Source organism: Brachionichthys hirsutus, chromosome 12 (assembly GCF_040956055.1).
Source record: "Brachionichthys hirsutus isolate HB-005 chromosome 12, CSIRO-AGI_Bhir_v1, whole genome shotgun sequence".
Classification (NCBI taxonomy): Eukaryota; Metazoa; Chordata; class Actinopteri; order Lophiiformes; family Brachionichthyidae; genus Brachionichthys; species Brachionichthys hirsutus.
Genome location: NC_090908.1, coordinates 2,767,978 through 2,786,035, shown reverse-complemented (window position 1 = coordinate 2,786,035; position 18,058 = coordinate 2,767,978). Strand labels below are relative to the sequence as shown.

Sequence of the window (18,058 nt, the reverse complement as noted above, 5' to 3'; positions counted from 1 at the left end):
GAATATTCTTGGGACTATAGATCGGAGGGACCATACAATGGGGGTCTGTTCATTGTCACATAACAACACCCTCATGTTGTCTTGGTGATCACTGAGTGATCTTTACCTGGTTTGCTTCTCAGCAACACATTATTCTCGGAACGTGTTGCCTGCAGAAGAGCACATGGACTGACATAAACATTAGCCAGCTTTTTCTATGGTTTAACGTCTTACCAGAGAAAATAGACAGAAAGATCTCTCTCGCTCTCTCCTCCTCTTGCCCTTTTTTGCTTTACAACTCTCATTTGAATGGGCAGCAGGTTTTTTCAAAAACAAACAGCTCAACGATTGGTCATCTCGTGACATGTGACGTATAGCTATTGACTTATTACCTGGAAGAATCAACTTCTCCACACCTGGGAGTTCGTGGTGAAGGTGAAGCAGGCTGCCGTTGCTGGATTGGAACATATCGATTTCCAATTTCTTAAAAGACTGTATGTTCCGTCCCTTTTTCAACAATGTCGAGAAAGAAGCTGCTTGAATGCCAGAAACTGTTTCTGATACTGACAGGTAAGTTTCATTTGACTTTTCTTTCTCCTTTCTGTGAACCACTACCACACCTTTATTCTCTTACCACCCGCGTTAAACATTAACCCAACTTCTTGCTACTCAAGCGGAAGTATGACTACATTTTACTCAAAAGAGAGCTGTAGGCGAAACCCTTTATAAATGTGTCATGAAAGAAATTTAATGGATAATATTTAATGGTACAAATAGATTTTGATGTCATCACACAACACCAAACCAGCGTTTCCTTGTCCATGAAACCACGTTGTACAAACAGAATCCGCTTCAATCATCTTTGTAAGAAGAGCTTGTAAATAAATTAGAGCTTGATATCTATGATTATTTCTTCCTTTTTTGTTTCAGTACTTTCGTGCTGCAGGAGTTTGGAGGTTACTATCCCACAGGCAGAATATGAGGTTGCAAGTGGAGGTGATGTTACCATGACCTGTTCCTTCGACCCAGCCAGACCAGTCACAAACAATTTTGTCCTCACGTGGGAAGCTTACCCCGACGCCACAGAAAGCACTATGGTGAGCGTTCAAAGTAGTTACATGGTTAGCATGTGGCTACAGCATCTTTATTCAACATGACTTATCCACCTAAATTTAATACATGAAGATGGAGAGTGCTACACTGCTAGCAAAGTTGTATAGTTTTGCCTGATTTTCCTGTATTGGCCCCCATGCCGATTGCATCTGTTGACTTTAATGTGTAATGCGAACCGCTTTCATATCAAGTGTGTGGAATCGTCTCATCACGGTGATTCACCGCAGCACATTTCAGGAAGGAGTTATGGCCTTTTATGAGTCGAATGAATCAGAATAAATCAGAATCAGAATGCTTTAATAATCCCATAGGGAAATTATATCAGGAACAATGCCAAAATAACTTTAAAACGAAGGGTTGAGTTGGAGCGACTGTCGCAGGCTGCTAAGCCTCTCGGCGCATGCGCAATAATTAATAAATCAAGATTGCGTCACATAAACCGCTGCTGCATATCAGACACAAACGCAGGAGGACGAGCTGACGACTTGTAACGTCCACCTGATTCTAGTCATGATGAATTACCTCCAGTTCCTCCCTTTGATGAAAATCCCACCAACAGACAAACAAACCAACATTCATCATGAGAAAACACAACCTAACGCTAAATAGTAACTATTTCATTCATTATTCCTCATTTATTGAAAAAAAACCCTTGATATTTTACACAGTTTTCTCTTTATCTAATTGTATTCACTTATCATTGTTTTTTTATATATATATATATATATATTCAAGCAGCATTCAATAACCTCTCATCACTATTACAGTATTTTTGTAAAATACACTTGTGTTTATTTCTCTAGAAACTAGTGGCCACCTACTTTCTAAACAACCCCATTGACATAGCGCCGACTTATGAAGGCAAAGCTACGATGGAGGTTGACATGGACAGACAAGAGAGCAGACTCACCTTATCCAAGGTGACCGTGCAGGACAGCCGGCGTTTCCAGTGTAGTGTCATGATCCCCAATGATGATGAAGGAACGACAGCTGCAACGACGTCGCTTTTGGTCCTCGGTGAGAATCATTTACAGAATATATCTGTTATATATATATCGTTCGCCTAATAGCATAATTGCCTGACTCTTAGGCAATGTCTATTGATGATGGGCAATGATGCTATATGAGGTATTTATATTCTGTATACACAAATGTATGTAAACTCCCCACTAGATATGTTGCTCTACTCTCAGAATAACTGCAACTGTTATCTGGAATTCCTTATTGTTTTTCCAGTGCCTCCCTCTCAGCCAGTCTGCGAGATTCTGGGAACGGCAGAATACTGGCAAAACATCACCATGACCTGCGTGTCCGAGGGATCCCCGAAACCTGTGTCTGAATGGAAGAGCTACAGCATCGAAAACATTCCCAGACCGTTTCCACCCAGGACAGTCCAAAGTCTGCCTTTTAACCGTCTTTTAACCACTTTAAATCTCACATCCATGGTAGAAAGCTCAATCTAACAGAGTCCTGCTCATTTGGCCTGTTTTGTCATTACTTTGCAGAAGATGGATCCGTATCGCTCTTCAATATTTCAAGAGAAATGTCTGGATTTTACGTTTGCACAGCAACAAATCGGATTGGCTCTGCCAGCTGCAACCTCACCTTATCTGTCATGCCTCGTGAGTTTTCACATGACTTACCTGCTCAGCAGTCTGGGATGAATTTACTGAGATTTTCTACTCAAACCTGAAATTTCCTTCCGAAATGTTGAATTTCTGACAACAAAAGGTCTCATTAAACCCATTCCCAGCACGACATGGAAGACAATTATCAATCCATAGCAGCACTGGGAGCTTAACATTGTCAGGTGGCCAGAAACCGATGTGTTAAATGTTAATTGATGTTCTGCTAAACTTCTGGACAGCCATTGTTAAACCTTAGCGACTCGAATTTTGGATTTCTCCAAATGTCAAAGCCTCAAAGCACTTACCATCCAGCTGCGGTGAGAGTAATTGAGGTTTCCTCAAGTTTTTTTTTTCTCTTCCGCCGAAACCAAAACCACAGCAACCAAAATATAAGAGGGTAATTAGAAGCATTTTTACTGCGATCATACGAGCTGGTGATGATCAGACCATGCGGCTCCACAGTTTCATCATTCTGGCTGTTTATGCAACATATATTCTGCATAAGGCGAAAGATAAAGCAGAGCAGAAGTGCAAGTATATGCGATGAAATCCACCGACGTTCTCGTCTTCCTCCACAGCCAGCATGAACATCGGGTCCACTGCAGGTATCATTGTGGGCGTCCTTGCAGCTGTTGTGATTCTGGGGATTCTCGTTTTCTGTTGCTGTCGCAAAAAAGATAAAAAGGGCAAAACTCCTGAAGGGTATGTTTGATTTACTCACCACCAACACTCATATCAGTGCATCCTTAGTATCTAACGCTTGTTTACAGAGTCTTTAAAAGATGTCTCATAATTCACCCAACCCCCAAATCTCACTATTTTTGCTTTCTTTTTTTATTATTTGTCTATTAGGCCGCCTGGAGACGTGTATTATGACAGAAATGCTCCTGAAGTTGGGGAGCAGTACTTGGACGACAAGTCAAACGCAGAGACTAAGCAATCCGGCCGGAATGAAGACAACGACACTGTTCCTCGAGCGTTTTCTAGTGAAGGAACAGCGGGACGCAAACTGGAGGACGATCAACACAGTTATACTAGTAGTAGTAAGGAAAGGTACGATGGTAAGGGCAGTGACGCCGACTCTCGACGCAACCAACGTGATCGTCTAGACGACCAACGCGATCGACACGGTGGGAGTCGCGACCGTCTGGACGATACACGCGATCGACACGGTGGGAGTCGCGATCGTCTCGACGATACACACGATCGATACGGTGGGAGTCGCGATCGTCTCGACGATACACGCGATCGACACGGTGGGAGTCGCGATCGTCTGGACGATACACGCGATCGACACGGTGGGAGTCGCGATCGTCTCGACGATACACGCGATCGACACGGTGGGAGTCGCGATCGTCTGGACGATACACGCGATCGACACAGTGGGAGTCGCGATCGACTCAATGACAACAGCGATCATTATCGACGCAGCCGCGATCGCCTCGATTACGTTGACGATCGACACAGAAATTAAACCAGACAGCCACGTGTTACTGAATACGCCGTGCACCGATCAGCCGCGTCATTCAACGAGGATCTGCTGCCTATGACTCGGTCCCAGATATAGTGGCTGATCGATGTACTTATTGATGCACTTAATAAATGTAAGTCTGGATTTGGATATAAAGACGCATAATTTGACCTACGAAGACACAACAAAGGAAACCATCATGTTGACAGAAATACTGTTAAATTCTATGTTAAAGCTATCTATAACTTAGAAATAGAGGCTTGTCTCGTATAAGCCTGCCCCACATAAAGGCCTGACTCTCGCATGAATGACCGTTAGGACAGTTTACAACAGCTAACTTGTGACTACTGTCTATTATAAGGTTTTGATGACACTGCAGCTGAGTTAAAATGACTTATTTTTGATGCCATGCTATTGTACCATGCAATGCTATTATTCAAAACACCCATTATTTCAATTTCCGGCCAATATTTTATGCACATCTGCCGCTATACTATTGGCTCTGACCTGGCTTACCCTAATGGACCCTCACAGCGATAGGAATTTCACCTTAACATGAATCCATCAATGGCGCAGTGGTCAGTGCTGTTGCCTCGCAGCGAGAAGGTCACAGCTCGCGGCCTTTGTGTGAAGAGCGTGCATGTTCTCCCCGTGCCTGCGTGGGTTCTCTCCGGGTTCCGCGGCTTCCCCCGACCACCAAAAACATGCAAATTAGGTGAACTGGTTACAACAAATTGTCCATCAGTGTGAACGATTGCCTTTCTGTGTGCGTGTGTGGCCCTGAGATGAACTGGCGGCTTGTCCGGGGTGTAACCCCGCCTCTCACACACTGACTGCTGGGATAGGCTCCAGCACGAACCGCGACCCGGTCACGGACCAAGTGGTTCAGAAGATGAATGAGTCCATCAAGTGATGAAGCTGAAATGAATTGAAATTTTGTCTGACATTTTGTGGGAATTTAGACCAAATTTCAGCCGTGCCAAATGAATGCACACATTTCTGACCCTGCCAAACTTTCTGCACAGTTTTTTTTTTTTAGCTCATCTCAAGTTGAAAGACAAAAATGCTACACGGAATATATAAAATACATGCTTTGTGCAGTGATTTCATAACAATAGCAATGACATTACATGACAGTAACAATCATTTTCATTCATTGTTATATAGAGTTTGATATTTCTGCTGTTTGGAGGCCAAGGAGCTTCTGAACTGCCCAGTTTTTGTTTGCTTTTTGTTTTTGATCCTGACTTTAATGGGCTGAATTAAAGGAGAATATGTTTTAATGATTTAGCTTTTTGGATTTCCCGCATGTTTAGGTTCATGTCATTGGTGAGACCAGGTTACATAGTGAAAATCTTTAACTGTTGTTTCTGACGTTCCAAATATGCTTTTTTGTTGGTAATTTCTTGATAAATAGTTTGAATAACGGCTGTTAACCAATCAGGGAGAATTGTTTTACTTAGATATACACAGAGAGAAGTTTATCATGATCAGCATTTAATAATTTGTATGAATATAATTGTTTAGCAATTTACTTAACCATCGAAATACAAAATAAAAAACGTGAAAATTCCATTCAGTATATCTACATTACAGCTCTACTGTGGGAATTTAGTCATCGATGGTGTTGTTGTTTATTTAGGAAGAAAATGTTTTGTCACTACAGCATCAAATATGTATATTGCCTTTGCTCTTTAGTTTTAGTTTGTGATTAAATGTAATCAAGCTGTACCTGACCTCGACATAGCCTCCTTGTATTCTTAAAGTTTTAACGTGTGTGTGGAAAACATACAGGACAGGTTGTTGCATTATTTGCTTCAGAAAGTTCTTGATTAGACGCTGAAGGCCAGTCCATGATTAAATTCAGTTTCACTAAAAAGTGATCCTTTGTCAAATATTTTGCTTTGGAGCAATAAATGATGAATGTAATAATAATCTTTGAGATTAGATGTTGCCGTTTGGGTGCAGTAAACTACGGCGCTGCCCACCCCCACTCCCACCGCCACTGTCACGTCTTTAAACTGTACCGAAAACAACAACAACAACAACAACCGCGACCCAGAAGACGCACCATCTCCACCGGCGCAGCGGAGCAGTCGCGTCCCCGGGCTGCGTTCGTCTTTGGACTCCCCTCTGAGTGAAGTGGTACGGTCCGGTTAGTCTCAGTCGGTGGGTCCAAGCGGCGGCAGCGGGGGGGGGGGAGGCTATCGGGACATGCCGATAAACTGTACAATAAAACGGACTCGATAATGAACTTCTACCGACTGGTGATCATACTGGGAGCGTCAGGTGAGGCTTACGCGAAATGCGTATTCTTTTACTGTATTTACGGCAGCAGCGCAACATGTTGATCCTTTAAACGGGCTTTAGACGTAGCGGGCGGACCGCCGCTATTCTTCTGATTATTGGTTGAATTTAGCCATAAAGATGGTTTAAAACGGTTTAATTATTAGTTAAACCTCTCTTAAATATGATAATAACATTCTTTGCTCTTATAGGCATCTGTTATTATGCTGAAAGCATTAATGCCGCTTTTTTAAAGTACAATATTTAATGATAAAGTTGGTAAAGTGTACCAAAGTATAAATCTAACATTAGTTAATGAATCTGTTGGTCAACATAGAATTTATCTGCATTTTAGAGGTTTTTAAAACAAAACTGCTATAAATCTTTTTTCCCCACAATCATATCCTGGCTTTGTCTTTAGTTTTACACACCTGAACAACTGTTTTTGGCCCATGGGAAACCACAACCAGCCTTTTTTTTTATATATACAATTTCTAACATAAAACTAAAAGTTATACTTAATTTAACTATAGTTACAGCTCAAATACCAATAGCGAGAACCTTGTCTATCTTTAAAACTACATGCAGTGCTCATTGTGGCCCAAAGCCCAGACTACTACTTTAAAAAATAAACATATATTCTTTTTCTAACAAACTGAGTATTTCTGTTTTCACGAAGTTCTTTATCAGTCATGCAGACTGCATTCAGTCTTATCAGTATTTCCTTTTGTTTTCATGTGGATAGTGATTCAATGCGAAGGAATGCACCACGCAGTTAAAGCAGGAAATGTTAACGCTCTGGAGAGGAAAGTCTGGCCGTTTTCAGGAAACCTGCAGCATCCAGGAGCAGATCTTTGACCTGGAATATGTTCTGTGAGAGAACAGTTTAAAGGGTAGTGTAATCCTAAAATGAGGCCTTTAGTCTGTGTGCAGGTGGAGGAGGAGAACCTGCTCATTAGCCTACAGTGAGTCACACCTGACTGAACTCATAAACACTAGTTAGCAGTGGTGCAGCATGCACTTTACAGTCTCTGTATTTGTACTGATGGCATTCATGGAATAACGGTTTGGTTTAAATCTCTTGAAGTTAATTGGTCCGTTCACAGCCCAGCTGGAGGAGGAACGATATTCCCATTGGTTGAGAGTCTCTGGCCTCCTCCCCCCCCTCTGCGCCCCAAGTGGGCCAGGGGTGGAGACCCAAACAATGGCCTGATCCATGAAAAAAAAAGCAAAGAACAAAGGAAGGACCAGGTCTCTGTAGTTCTATCGCAATCCTCTTTTACTCTTATTCCAGTTTATTCTCGTTCACTTCATAAACGTGAAGATAAAGTCTCATCGGGAAGGAGAAATGTGATCACACACCTCCGACCAGACTACGTCGTTCAAGTTAATCTTTAACACACTAGTTTGAAACTTGATTAGCTGACTATTCAATTGCACAATGGTTCTATATTCTCAAATGTTAGGATTGGCTTTTCCCCCCCTGATTTTATAAATGTTAAAAGAAAATATCTGAAAATTATTAGTTGGACAAAACTCATCATACCAGGACAAGTGTGAACTCTTAAAAACTCTGAGCAGATATTTTATATGGTTTCATTTCATTCTAAACCATTCAAATTTCTGGAAAATCGAATCAAATGGTTACTATCCCAAAACTCCTAAGGCATGGAATGACTTTTGTGGAGTCATATTACTTTTTAATAATAATTTTAGATTTTGGAAAATGATTTTTTTTCAATCAATCAATTAAATATTATGAATAGAATAAATGTTGACTCGTGTAAAGAGTTTTATGCATTTAAAATAATATAAATAATATAATTTTATTTCTTGCCATCTTTTTACAAACACATGCATTTCCACAGCTTTTTTCTAAGATAGAAAGTATTTTTTCAGTCTCCTATTATATTGAACTGTATTTTAAATTATGAAGAGTGACAACTTGCTTTTGCACAAGTTGCTAAAATGTTTTTATGCATGTCTTAAGTTGTTTTTTTGTGGTGAAAGAGGAGCGTACATTCCAGATGTGCTAAACCGCAGGAAAACAACGAGTTTACTAACAAGACTCAGTGACATGTTTGAAGCAGCCGTACCTGTAAAGATACGTATTGGTGAGGCTATGGCCTAAAGCTTCCTTTTTAGATAGATGCTATAGTATAAACAGTCCTAAGCGGAGGCGGGCCGGTGGACATGATTACGTTTTGATTTCCTGTCTGCTGGGAATTGTTTAGACTTAGAGGGAGTTCCTGCCCCTCCTAACCCCAAAAGGACTCTCGCAAAACACCCACAAATATCTGCGCTGAGCTTTGCCCTCCCTCTGCGATGACAACCCCCTGCCTCTCCACAAGCGTCCCCCACCTTCCCCACCTCCCCCAGCTCCCACAGACACACACACACACACACTCTGGAATTTAGCCTTTCTGACCCCAATACTGAGCAGCAGATCCCTTCTAGACAGCTAATCTCTTCTGTCTGTTCGGGTCTTGATGTGATGCGAAACATCTCCCAGGAGAAATCCTGTATACCAACATGAATCATCCAAAATGTATTATCTTTGTGTTTTGGTCCTTTGGTTGGACAGAATTCTAAATTTGAAGATGTCAGACTTTGCTAATGTCCCTATCTTTATTCACATTGGTCTATACAGCTGTCGGATTAATCAAAAGTGAAATATTAAACTTCAGCTGCAGCAATGTCGAACGTTGTTGCCCTCCAGCGCTCAAGTTGGTGCGGAGGCTGTTGGCATTTCATTGCTGCGGGTTGATGAAGCCGTATATTCTGTTTGTGTGTCTCAGTGTGTGCGTGCGATGGCGTGCATGTCACAGTGCGGGAGAAGCAGCGGTTTGCCATGCTGTTCCAGTCCGTGGTCCTCCCATGCCAGTACCAAACGGCCTCCACCCAGGTGCCCGTGGTGCAGTGGTGGTACAAGTCCTACTGCCGAGACCGCACTCGAGACGCCTTCGCCATGCCGGAGAGTCTGGCCTTCCAGGCCTCGGAGCTGGGAGCTTCGTCTCACCTGGAATGCTCAGACAGCGGGCGCACAGTGCGGGTCGTTGCCTCTGCGCAGGGACCTTCCATGACTCTGGCTGAGCACTACAAAGGCAGAGACATCGCCATCGTAAACAGTAATGCCATCCTTTCTTCATCCTCGTTGGAAACGTTTAAATACCGGGATTTAGAGCCGGCCATGCTTCATGCTTCCTGTTCCCGAAATACACGCCTTTGTCTTTGCCTCACAATAGAGTGCAGCTCTGGATACACACGATCACAACCTCCTGCCCTCACCCTCATTCGTGTAGCGCTGCCTGTACAGCCTCACGCCTAATCCAGACGAAACACACATCTTCTATCTAAACGTAGCATGTCGAGCGATGCATTTCATTATTTTCATTTTCAAAATGAATTGCTCTGATTACGGTACTTAAGGCAGAGAGCATTTATATTTGTCAAGAACCAAACGGTGACATCAAATGTCTGCTCAGATGTATGATCTTACTTGCTTTATTGCATTTACTTGTTGCATTTTTGTTCAGGTGGTTGTTTCATCAACTTTTTATATATTTTTTGCCTTCTTTTCTTAATTAAAAAAAAAGTTGATGTAGAAAAACATGTTAAATATTATATATTTTAAATACCAGGATTGTTGTGAGTACTGAAGAATCATAAAATAAAACTCAGCCATATTTCTAATGTGGACTCGAACGCTGTAGTGCCAGGAAACAAATCCTTGTGGTGAGATTTCCATCCAGGTCTTGATTCATAAATGTGACTTGATGATCTTGCAGCTCTAACAGCAGGTTTCCTGCTCCAACAGGGGCAGACCTGCGGATCGGCGAGCTGCAGTGGGGCGACAGCGGCGTGTATTACTGTAAAATCGTCATCGCGGATGATCTGGAAGGGAAGAACGAAGCCAAGCTGGAGCTGCTGGTGCTCGGTACGCACTCATTTTAATCAGAGTAATGATATAAGACTGAGCAAATCTGCCATGCTACGATTGCCTGGCTTGTTTGTTTGTTTGTTAGCTCAGTCTTTTTTGCGAGTAGAGATTTCAGAAACGGTCTCTTTGTTGTTTTTGCATTCCACAGTATCTGTGCAACAGCTTCCAAGCAGTGCGTGTCTCTTTACACAATTTAGCCAGCCACTCAATCCGCGGGGGAGACACGGACTTGGCTGGCCTTTACATCTGAGTCGGCCCGAGTCGCCCAGCGGTTTGAAAGTTAAAGTCCGTGCAGTCAGAATATGGGGAGGCTGTTGTTATTAAAGACCCTCCCTGAGCTGTGCGCCATGGCAACAGGCTTTTCTTTTTCCAGAGGAGGCCTGTGGTGGGTTAAAGGTCACTGCTGGTGTCGACATGAAGAGAGAGTCCTTGAAAAAGGCCGAACTCTCTGAGCAACGTGATCTGAAAGTTCCCCGGGACGGTTTTCTTCCTCTCAGCTGTACAGACGCGATGCAGCTCTAATGTGTGCTCGTTTGTGCAGCCCTCCTCCACTGAGCTCTAATCTGATTAGAATCAGCTCGCAGGAGGAGGGGTGGGTGTTGAAGGGGCGAGAATCACAAGACTACGATGGGCTTCACCTTTTCCACGTTGCTGCAAAGAAGCCAAAATGAAATGGTTTTGCTATCCTCACGTTTTAAGACCCACATGATACCAATTTTATTGCCCAAAATCAAAAGTAACTAGTTTGTTTAAACCATAAATAACATTGAAATTTGATTTCATACTTATTACGCAACAGATGGGCAGCCCGCCAGTCTGCATGGCACGCTAAGCTAGCATGCTGCTGGCTCAATCTCCTTATTAATCTGATGGATATGACACCTGTGTCCCGTCACCTGACTCCGTGAGATTCAATAAGCTGTTGACGCATAGAGAGAGCGAGACTGAGTCACGTCGGGTCAGCTCAATGAATATAGTAGCAGATCACAGCGAAACGATCCTTCTGTGTTGCAATAGTTCTTCTCGTGTCCTCCTCGCTGGCCTGCCCAGCTCCTCGGCTCTCTCAGGTTTCTCAGTGCTATTAAGCTTCTCGGTATGTAGACGACTGGGGGGCAGCGCTGCTTTTAAACGCCGGGAGGACTGACTCTCTTTGCATAGCAACGGTCCACTCGCACCCTGTGGGTGTCTGCCGCTGTGGTCGGACGGATCAGGCGGCTCCTTCCTGTAATTGTACTTATTCGACACCTCATAATCAGCACACACTAAAAACAACACAAGCACCTGTTGTTGCTCCTCAGACACACACACACACACACATTTGTAGTTTTTTTTAATGGTTTATCTCGTATATGAGACACAAAAGCGACATTGTTTCACAACCGTGCGTCACGTGCGACCTCTATTTGATGAGCTCTGGTGGGAAACTGTCCCAGAGGTCATTATGTGGCCATGTTTCCAAACCTCCCCTTTGTCTTTGCACCCCCGGCTTTTGTGCATGCATGTAAGCATGGGCATGTAATTGCATGAGACTTATTAGTGTGGACCGGAGAGACTCACGCCGTGCACCTCATTACAAAAGCACAGCACCGCTAGCCTGCTAGGTCTCAGTAGCGAAGCATCTGGAGTGGGAAATGAATGGCAGGTGTACCTACAGGTGTTCACTTCTGTACGTTCACTGATTTTGAGACTGCATGGCCATTAATCGCCCGAGCTGCTCCCAGACCCGCCTGACCTTTCGACTCTCGCTTCCTGCTGCCCCTGCCGGCCTTCACCTGTGCTCTCCCTCTGTCTGCAGGCAGGACAGGTCAGCAGGACGATCTCCTACCTGAGTTTGATGTGGAGATTATGCCAGGTAGGGCCTCACGCCTGCACTTTTGACTCAGCGCCTGGCCTCTATCCCCGCTTCCTTAATGCTTCCTAACTTTTCATTCTACCGACCAATCAAAGCCTCTTTGACTAACAAATGCATATTGATGAGTCAGTGCTTCACCCGGTGCTTGTTACAGAGAGATCTAACCCGACTTGATGTTATATATTTATTACAGACTACATGGAAACCAGTCAGCTTCCCAGGCTCTTATTCTCAAAGCTCATTATGGATTCCTCGGGGCATAGGTGTTGGCTTTAGTGGCTCTGAGAGGATCCTACTTTTCGGCACACCCTGAGGAAGTGTGTTATTATGGGCTTCGTGCCTTTGAGATGTGTCAATGGATACGTTTCTTGGAGTTCCCTGGAGGTTGTCAGAAGTTTCCATTTTTAGTGTTCTGTGGTCTCTGAAATTGTCATTGAAAGCTTTGGTTTTCACAAACTGGGTCTGATTTCTGTTGTTTTTTGCTGTCGTGTCAATAAAATCTGTGTTTTTTTTTTTTTTTGCAGCACAGAAAGGTGACATTTAGTTGATGGATATCATTTAAATTTATTATAACAAACCTGCCATGACAGCTTTCTTTACTAAAGCAGACATTTATTGGTGCTGAAGACTCTATAGGTGTAAACATTATTTTAGAAAGAGGTATAACCTTTATAGAAAGCAGCAGAAACGTACAGAAAGTGTTTTTTTCTCTGCCAGTCAACAGTCTTTTATTCATTTCTGTTCAATGAACTACAAATATATCGTCACATTTTTCAACCGTTGCTCCTACCCACAAAGTGTAAACAACAACAAAAGGTAAAACCATAAATCAATCAGTTGATGAACGGAGCCCGCGTCTCACCCACGGTCGTCAAGGTGATAACGCCAGTCCTGTCTTAATCACATATGAATGTGAACTGTGTCATCTTCATGTCCAAAAATATCATTTAAGGAATACTACAGTATGTATTTATGAAACATTTCTTAATACTTACAAGTGTGTATGGTAATGATGCAGCTGTAAATGTACTTATGATCTTACTACAGAGTACTTCTTCATGTTGCTGAAATGAATCCACACATGAATCAAGTTCATGAAAGTTTGTCAAGTATTTAATTTTTTTAACTAGCAACTAGATGGACAGACAGGAAACCACTTTCCTCTACCGAGGCCCGACGATTCATCGAGATTAGATTATAATCTAATCTAATTACGGTTTTGAACCTCGCCAGTTATGAACTTGCGCCCGTGCTAGCTGACTAAAGACAGAGGTCTCACAATGTGAAAGAACATTTAATGGTTCTGTTATAATCCTCCAGTTAGTTGACGTGTAATGGACAAAAATGATGCGAAAAAAAAAAAAAAGATTCCAATGTTCAAAAAGGTTGAATTCCCAAATGTGTTATCAGGATGCACAAACTTGAATTGCTTCTTTTGCACCACGTGTGTAATCCTGTAATCCGATAATCTGTCCAGCAGTTGCGTAACTGTGTGTGTTTTCTATTCCTGTTCCAGAGTGGGCCTTCGTGGGCTCGGTCGTCCTGGGCGGCGTCTTGTTCCTGCTGTTGATGGGGATCTGCTGGTGCCAGTGCTGTCCTCATTCCTGCTGCTGCTACGTCCGCTGCTGCTGCTGTCCGGACGCGTGTTGTTGTCCCCGGCACTGTCAGTAAATCACATAAACCGCGTCCTTAAGAACAATCTGCGTCTCATGTGCGTTCTCAGTACGAACCGCTCTCTTGTTCTGCTCTCAGTATACGAGGCAGGGAAGATGGCAAAGGGCGGCGTCCCTGCGCCGGTCCCTGTTTACCCCTACTATATCCCTGGCGTACCTACTGTGGTGTCTCTCGCCCCTTCATCGCACGGGGACCCAAAGATCCCCTCCATCCCTTCCCTGGAGAATAATCTTGCAGGAGGTGAGTGTCAATAAAACGGTTTAGAGAGTGAAGAAAGAGAAGAAGATTCTGTAACAGCGCGGATCCGCATGCCCTCCGTCACCGTCGAGTCCGCTACTAACCCACAGAGAATGACAGGCTTGTTTTAATAAGTGCATGTTACTAAGTTTATACTGTGTGTGTGTGTTTGCATGGTTGCATTCCTTTGTGTGTGTACTACGTGTTTGTGTGTCCATGTCTGCAGTGCAAAGTGGTTATCGGCTGAAAGCCAGTCCAGACCAGGACTCAATGAAAGTTCTGTTCTACGTAGAGAAGGAGCTGGCTCAGTTTCCGTCCGCCAGGTTGGCTGCTCTGAAACGTAAGCCGTAGACTGGGCCGGTGTCTGTGTGACGCCGTGATTGCTCAATAGCACTAAAACAGAAACCTTCCTCTGTGCTGCTTTGGTGACACATCGCTGTGATCGATAGCCGAACAGCGTTCCCATAACTCTTGCTGCAGTTGAATTTCCTGTTGAGTCTCCTTCATCCTCTTCAGGGGGTTAATGAGGCCCAGACTTTATGCTGCGTCTAGACTTTGAAAACGGTTTCACTTGATTTTTGGCTTTTGGCTCAGGAAGTGGATCGCGCTTCTAAATAGTCACAAAGGAATGCAGTCTTTTTTTTTTTTGCATTTTATTTAATAAGGCTTATTGATTTTCTGTAGGAGCTGAGCTCTCTGGTTTTTAACTACTTATTCCAGCAGGATCATTTTGTTGAGGACTATATTCAGAGGTGGATTAACATGCATATGTTATTATTGCAGACACTTCTTATAGTCGTGATCACAGTGGCGATGCTTCCCTCAGACACAATCAGTGCTCAGGATTGTGCAGTTGAGGGTAACCTCAAACCAGACACTCTGTCACCACTCGTAAGGATAATCTCAACATGTGACGTGTCCATCGATCCCCGCAGCCAGCAGCCTCTCCGAGCTGAGCTCTCTTCACGATGGAGGGTGTGCAGACTTCAGACACACCTACCAGACGGTCCAGATGAAGGCGCTTCCACCCATCGCGGACCTGGACGACCAGTCAACGCTGAGAGCAGCTCTGCCTGCGCAGGGTCGCAGGCTTAGACGGGACAGAGACAACCTGTCAGATGACGAACTCGACAGACGGTACAATGACTCCCTTTTTTTTATTCTTTACCTTTATCGGGCTACAGTTAGTTTTTGCTGTCTTTACTTGTCATCTAATTTGAATAAGTAGTAAAAACAGGTACTTTTAATGAAAGTTTTGTCACGTATTGTAAGTGTGCGCTCTCTCCTGCAGGTGGAACTCTCGTTCAGAGCGCCTGCAGAGAAAGACCCTGAGCAGAAGAGGCCGAACGGGCTCCCTGGACGAGCTGGAGGATTTCGCTCGGTCTTATAGCTCCAGAGTCCGTCGGCCTGAGCCTCCGGGCCGGGCCTGTGGGAGGGATTACAGCCCTCCGAGGCGTTTCTACAGAGATGAAGATAATGGATGGGACCATCGCGGACCCTCACCCGTACCACAGAAGAGAAGGGACACGTGGGACAGCGATCGCCCCTGTCGGCCCCCCAAGAGAGAAGGATACGATGACGCCTTCCTCAGCAACGTGCTGGAGAGCAAGGCTAGGGGGAGGGGGGGCGCTGGCCGAGTGGATGAGGACAGTGACACTCCTTCTAAAGGCAGCTCCAGAGGAAAGGGCAGTAATAGTTATTACAGCCGGTCGCCTAGCAACCGTCCAGAAGAGGACGACCCTTTGCCTCCCTACTCTGAATGGGAAGCAGAGCGGTGCCATCGGGCCGAACTGACCACAGACAGGCACCGCAGCGTCGATCCTCTCAGGACGGGGCGGTACCGGACCACAGAACCCGCCATGAGGCCTTTCTCCTACACGCGCCCCCACCAGGGGACGTCCCACACTCTGCAGGGGGGCAGGGAGGACAGAGATAGGAGCCGGAACCTGGTGAGTTACTTGTAGCAGGAATATGGGCTTCCCCTTCAACCCAGAGCCCCTTAATCTTCTTTTTTGTATTTAATTGCTCACGACTCATCAGAACAAGCAGCTGAAGGTAAATTGGGCTGATTTTAGCCTGATGGCGCGTGAAAAGATAATTAGCTAAACTGAAAAGGAACTTAATCTGATCTGAAGTCCGTTGAGGCGACGAAAATGAAAACTCCTCGTCCTGAAATGTATTGATTCTTTACCTAAAAGCCAGTTTGTTGTTCCTGTTTGAGACACAACAGGAAATGCAAACAGTTTATGACCACAAAATAGTGTTTCATTTAAAAAAATGTTTCATTATATATGTGACTTATAGAAACAAACATGCTTAGAGAGGATAGAAAGTACTGACAGATGTTTATCACCACGGTGATACTTACTGTGTTCTCTGTCAAGTATTAATGAATATCTTAATATAATCAGTAAAAAAAACAACACCGAAACAAATGTAAGCAACTTGTTAAACAATCAGTAATCAGTAGTAATCCTCCTCCTCATGGACTGGCACAACCTGTGGATGATGTCATCCTGCCCGAGAACCGGCGTACAGCGAGAGAAGATTGTGTGTTTTTAAATCTCTTGACTTAGAACAGCATCAGTATTGTTCATGTACCGGCATATAACCTCTCCTTTAGTGTACAAACATGATGAATTCTGATCATCCTGATTTTATCCAGGGTTCGTTCTCATGTAAATGTGTTATCCTTTATCTCATACCTGCGCCGGTCAGCACGCTCTGAGCCGTGCTGACCGGCCCGATCACTGAATGCGGTTTTCTTGTTGCCACATCTTGCGTGGTTCCTGTGATTCGCAGGCTGGACTAACCCAGCACGAGGATGAACGTGAAGTCTAACCTGTGGCTCTTGGTGTATTTCTTTAACAGAGCTCTGCCCTGAGTAGGGACTCTCTCATAGTGTGACGAGGTTTTCCAGCCTCGACCTGCGCTGCACTGCCGACCCGTTCGTTTAAAGCGTCCCTGTTGCTATGCAGGAGAGGCTAACCGCTCCACCGTCAGCTGCACGAAGTCTGGCTCATCGAACTGAAATAGCTGCACTGATAGAAGCCCCACGCAGTAATTATATCTGTGTATTTCTGCAGTTTTCATTTGTTCATTCACTGGATTTACATAAACCTGTGCCAAGATGGGGTTTTTTTTAATTGTTGTTATCTGCCAATTTCAGAAATTGATTTTTTTTTGTGATACCAAGCAGGATGACAATGGCCTTAAATATTTCCCACAGTACACTGCAACTCAGGTTTACAGTTGTGTATTTGTCTGTTGTTAATATTGTACTGTATGGAAGTATTGTACCTTTAAAATCGCACTGCTGAAATACTTTTTAATTAAAGAAAGAAGACTTCACTGAACTCCATCATCTAAACTGCAACTCCCCCCCCCCCCCCAGATTACCACTGACTATTTAGAGGAAGATACGACCAAATGCTTAAATAAACGATGCAGAAAACCGTGTGGAAACAGAGACACAGAAAATGAAAGGTACTGCATGTGGCGTCCAGATAAAGACGAGGCGGATCAGAGTGGCGCCGGGCACGGAAGTGATCGAGCAGCTTTTCCTCAGAGCAGCATTTTTGACAAGACTTCAAGCAGACTCCAGTGGGCTGAGAGCCGCACTTCAGTCCGGGCTGGCCTGTTTGCTGCAGTCCGTGCCCTGGATAGAGAGGTAAACACCATCGCACAAAGAGCCCCAACTCCCACCCAACATGACTCACGCTGAGAGCGACCTTTACACTCAGGCTGGATGCCACAGATGAACAACTGAAGGCTGACCTGCTAGAGTTTATTGGGATCCGCGGCTTCTTTTCACACTGTTGAGGACGGGAACCAGCACAATGAATGAGCTGGGACGTTAACATTTACATAAAGAATGC

The 18,058-nt window shown here is 44.2% G+C and overlaps 2 protein-coding genes across 2 annotated transcripts; both read left to right on the top strand.

Annotated features, from left to right (window-relative positions):
• The first annotated feature begins 37 nt into the window (after positions 1 to 37).
• On the top strand, positions 38 to 4,194 carry LOC137902390 (cell surface A33 antigen-like). Its single transcript, XM_068746476.1, has 8 exons — positions 38 to 43; positions 471 to 549; positions 910 to 1,076; positions 1,896 to 2,109; positions 2,329 to 2,490; positions 2,598 to 2,714; positions 3,299 to 3,422; positions 3,573 to 4,194. The coding sequence occupies exons 1-8, from the start codon at positions 38 to 40 to the stop codon at positions 4,192 to 4,194; spliced, it is 1,491 nt and encodes a 496-aa protein (XP_068602577.1).
• A 2,082-nt stretch (positions 4,195 to 6,276) lies between these two features.
• LOC137902079 (immunoglobulin-like domain-containing receptor 2) lies at positions 6,277 to 17,544 on the top strand. Its single transcript, XM_068746134.1, has 10 exons — positions 6,277 to 6,480; positions 9,276 to 9,605; positions 10,295 to 10,414; positions 12,213 to 12,269; positions 13,786 to 13,932; positions 14,022 to 14,187; positions 15,120 to 15,317; positions 15,472 to 15,954; positions 15,985 to 16,129; positions 17,052 to 17,544. The coding sequence occupies exons 1-10, from the start codon at positions 6,441 to 6,443 to the stop codon at positions 17,085 to 17,087; spliced, it is 1,722 nt and encodes a 573-aa protein (XP_068602235.1). The 5' UTR covers positions 6,277 to 6,440; the 3' UTR covers positions 17,088 to 17,544.
• The last annotated feature ends 514 nt before the right edge of the window (positions 17,545 to 18,058 follow it).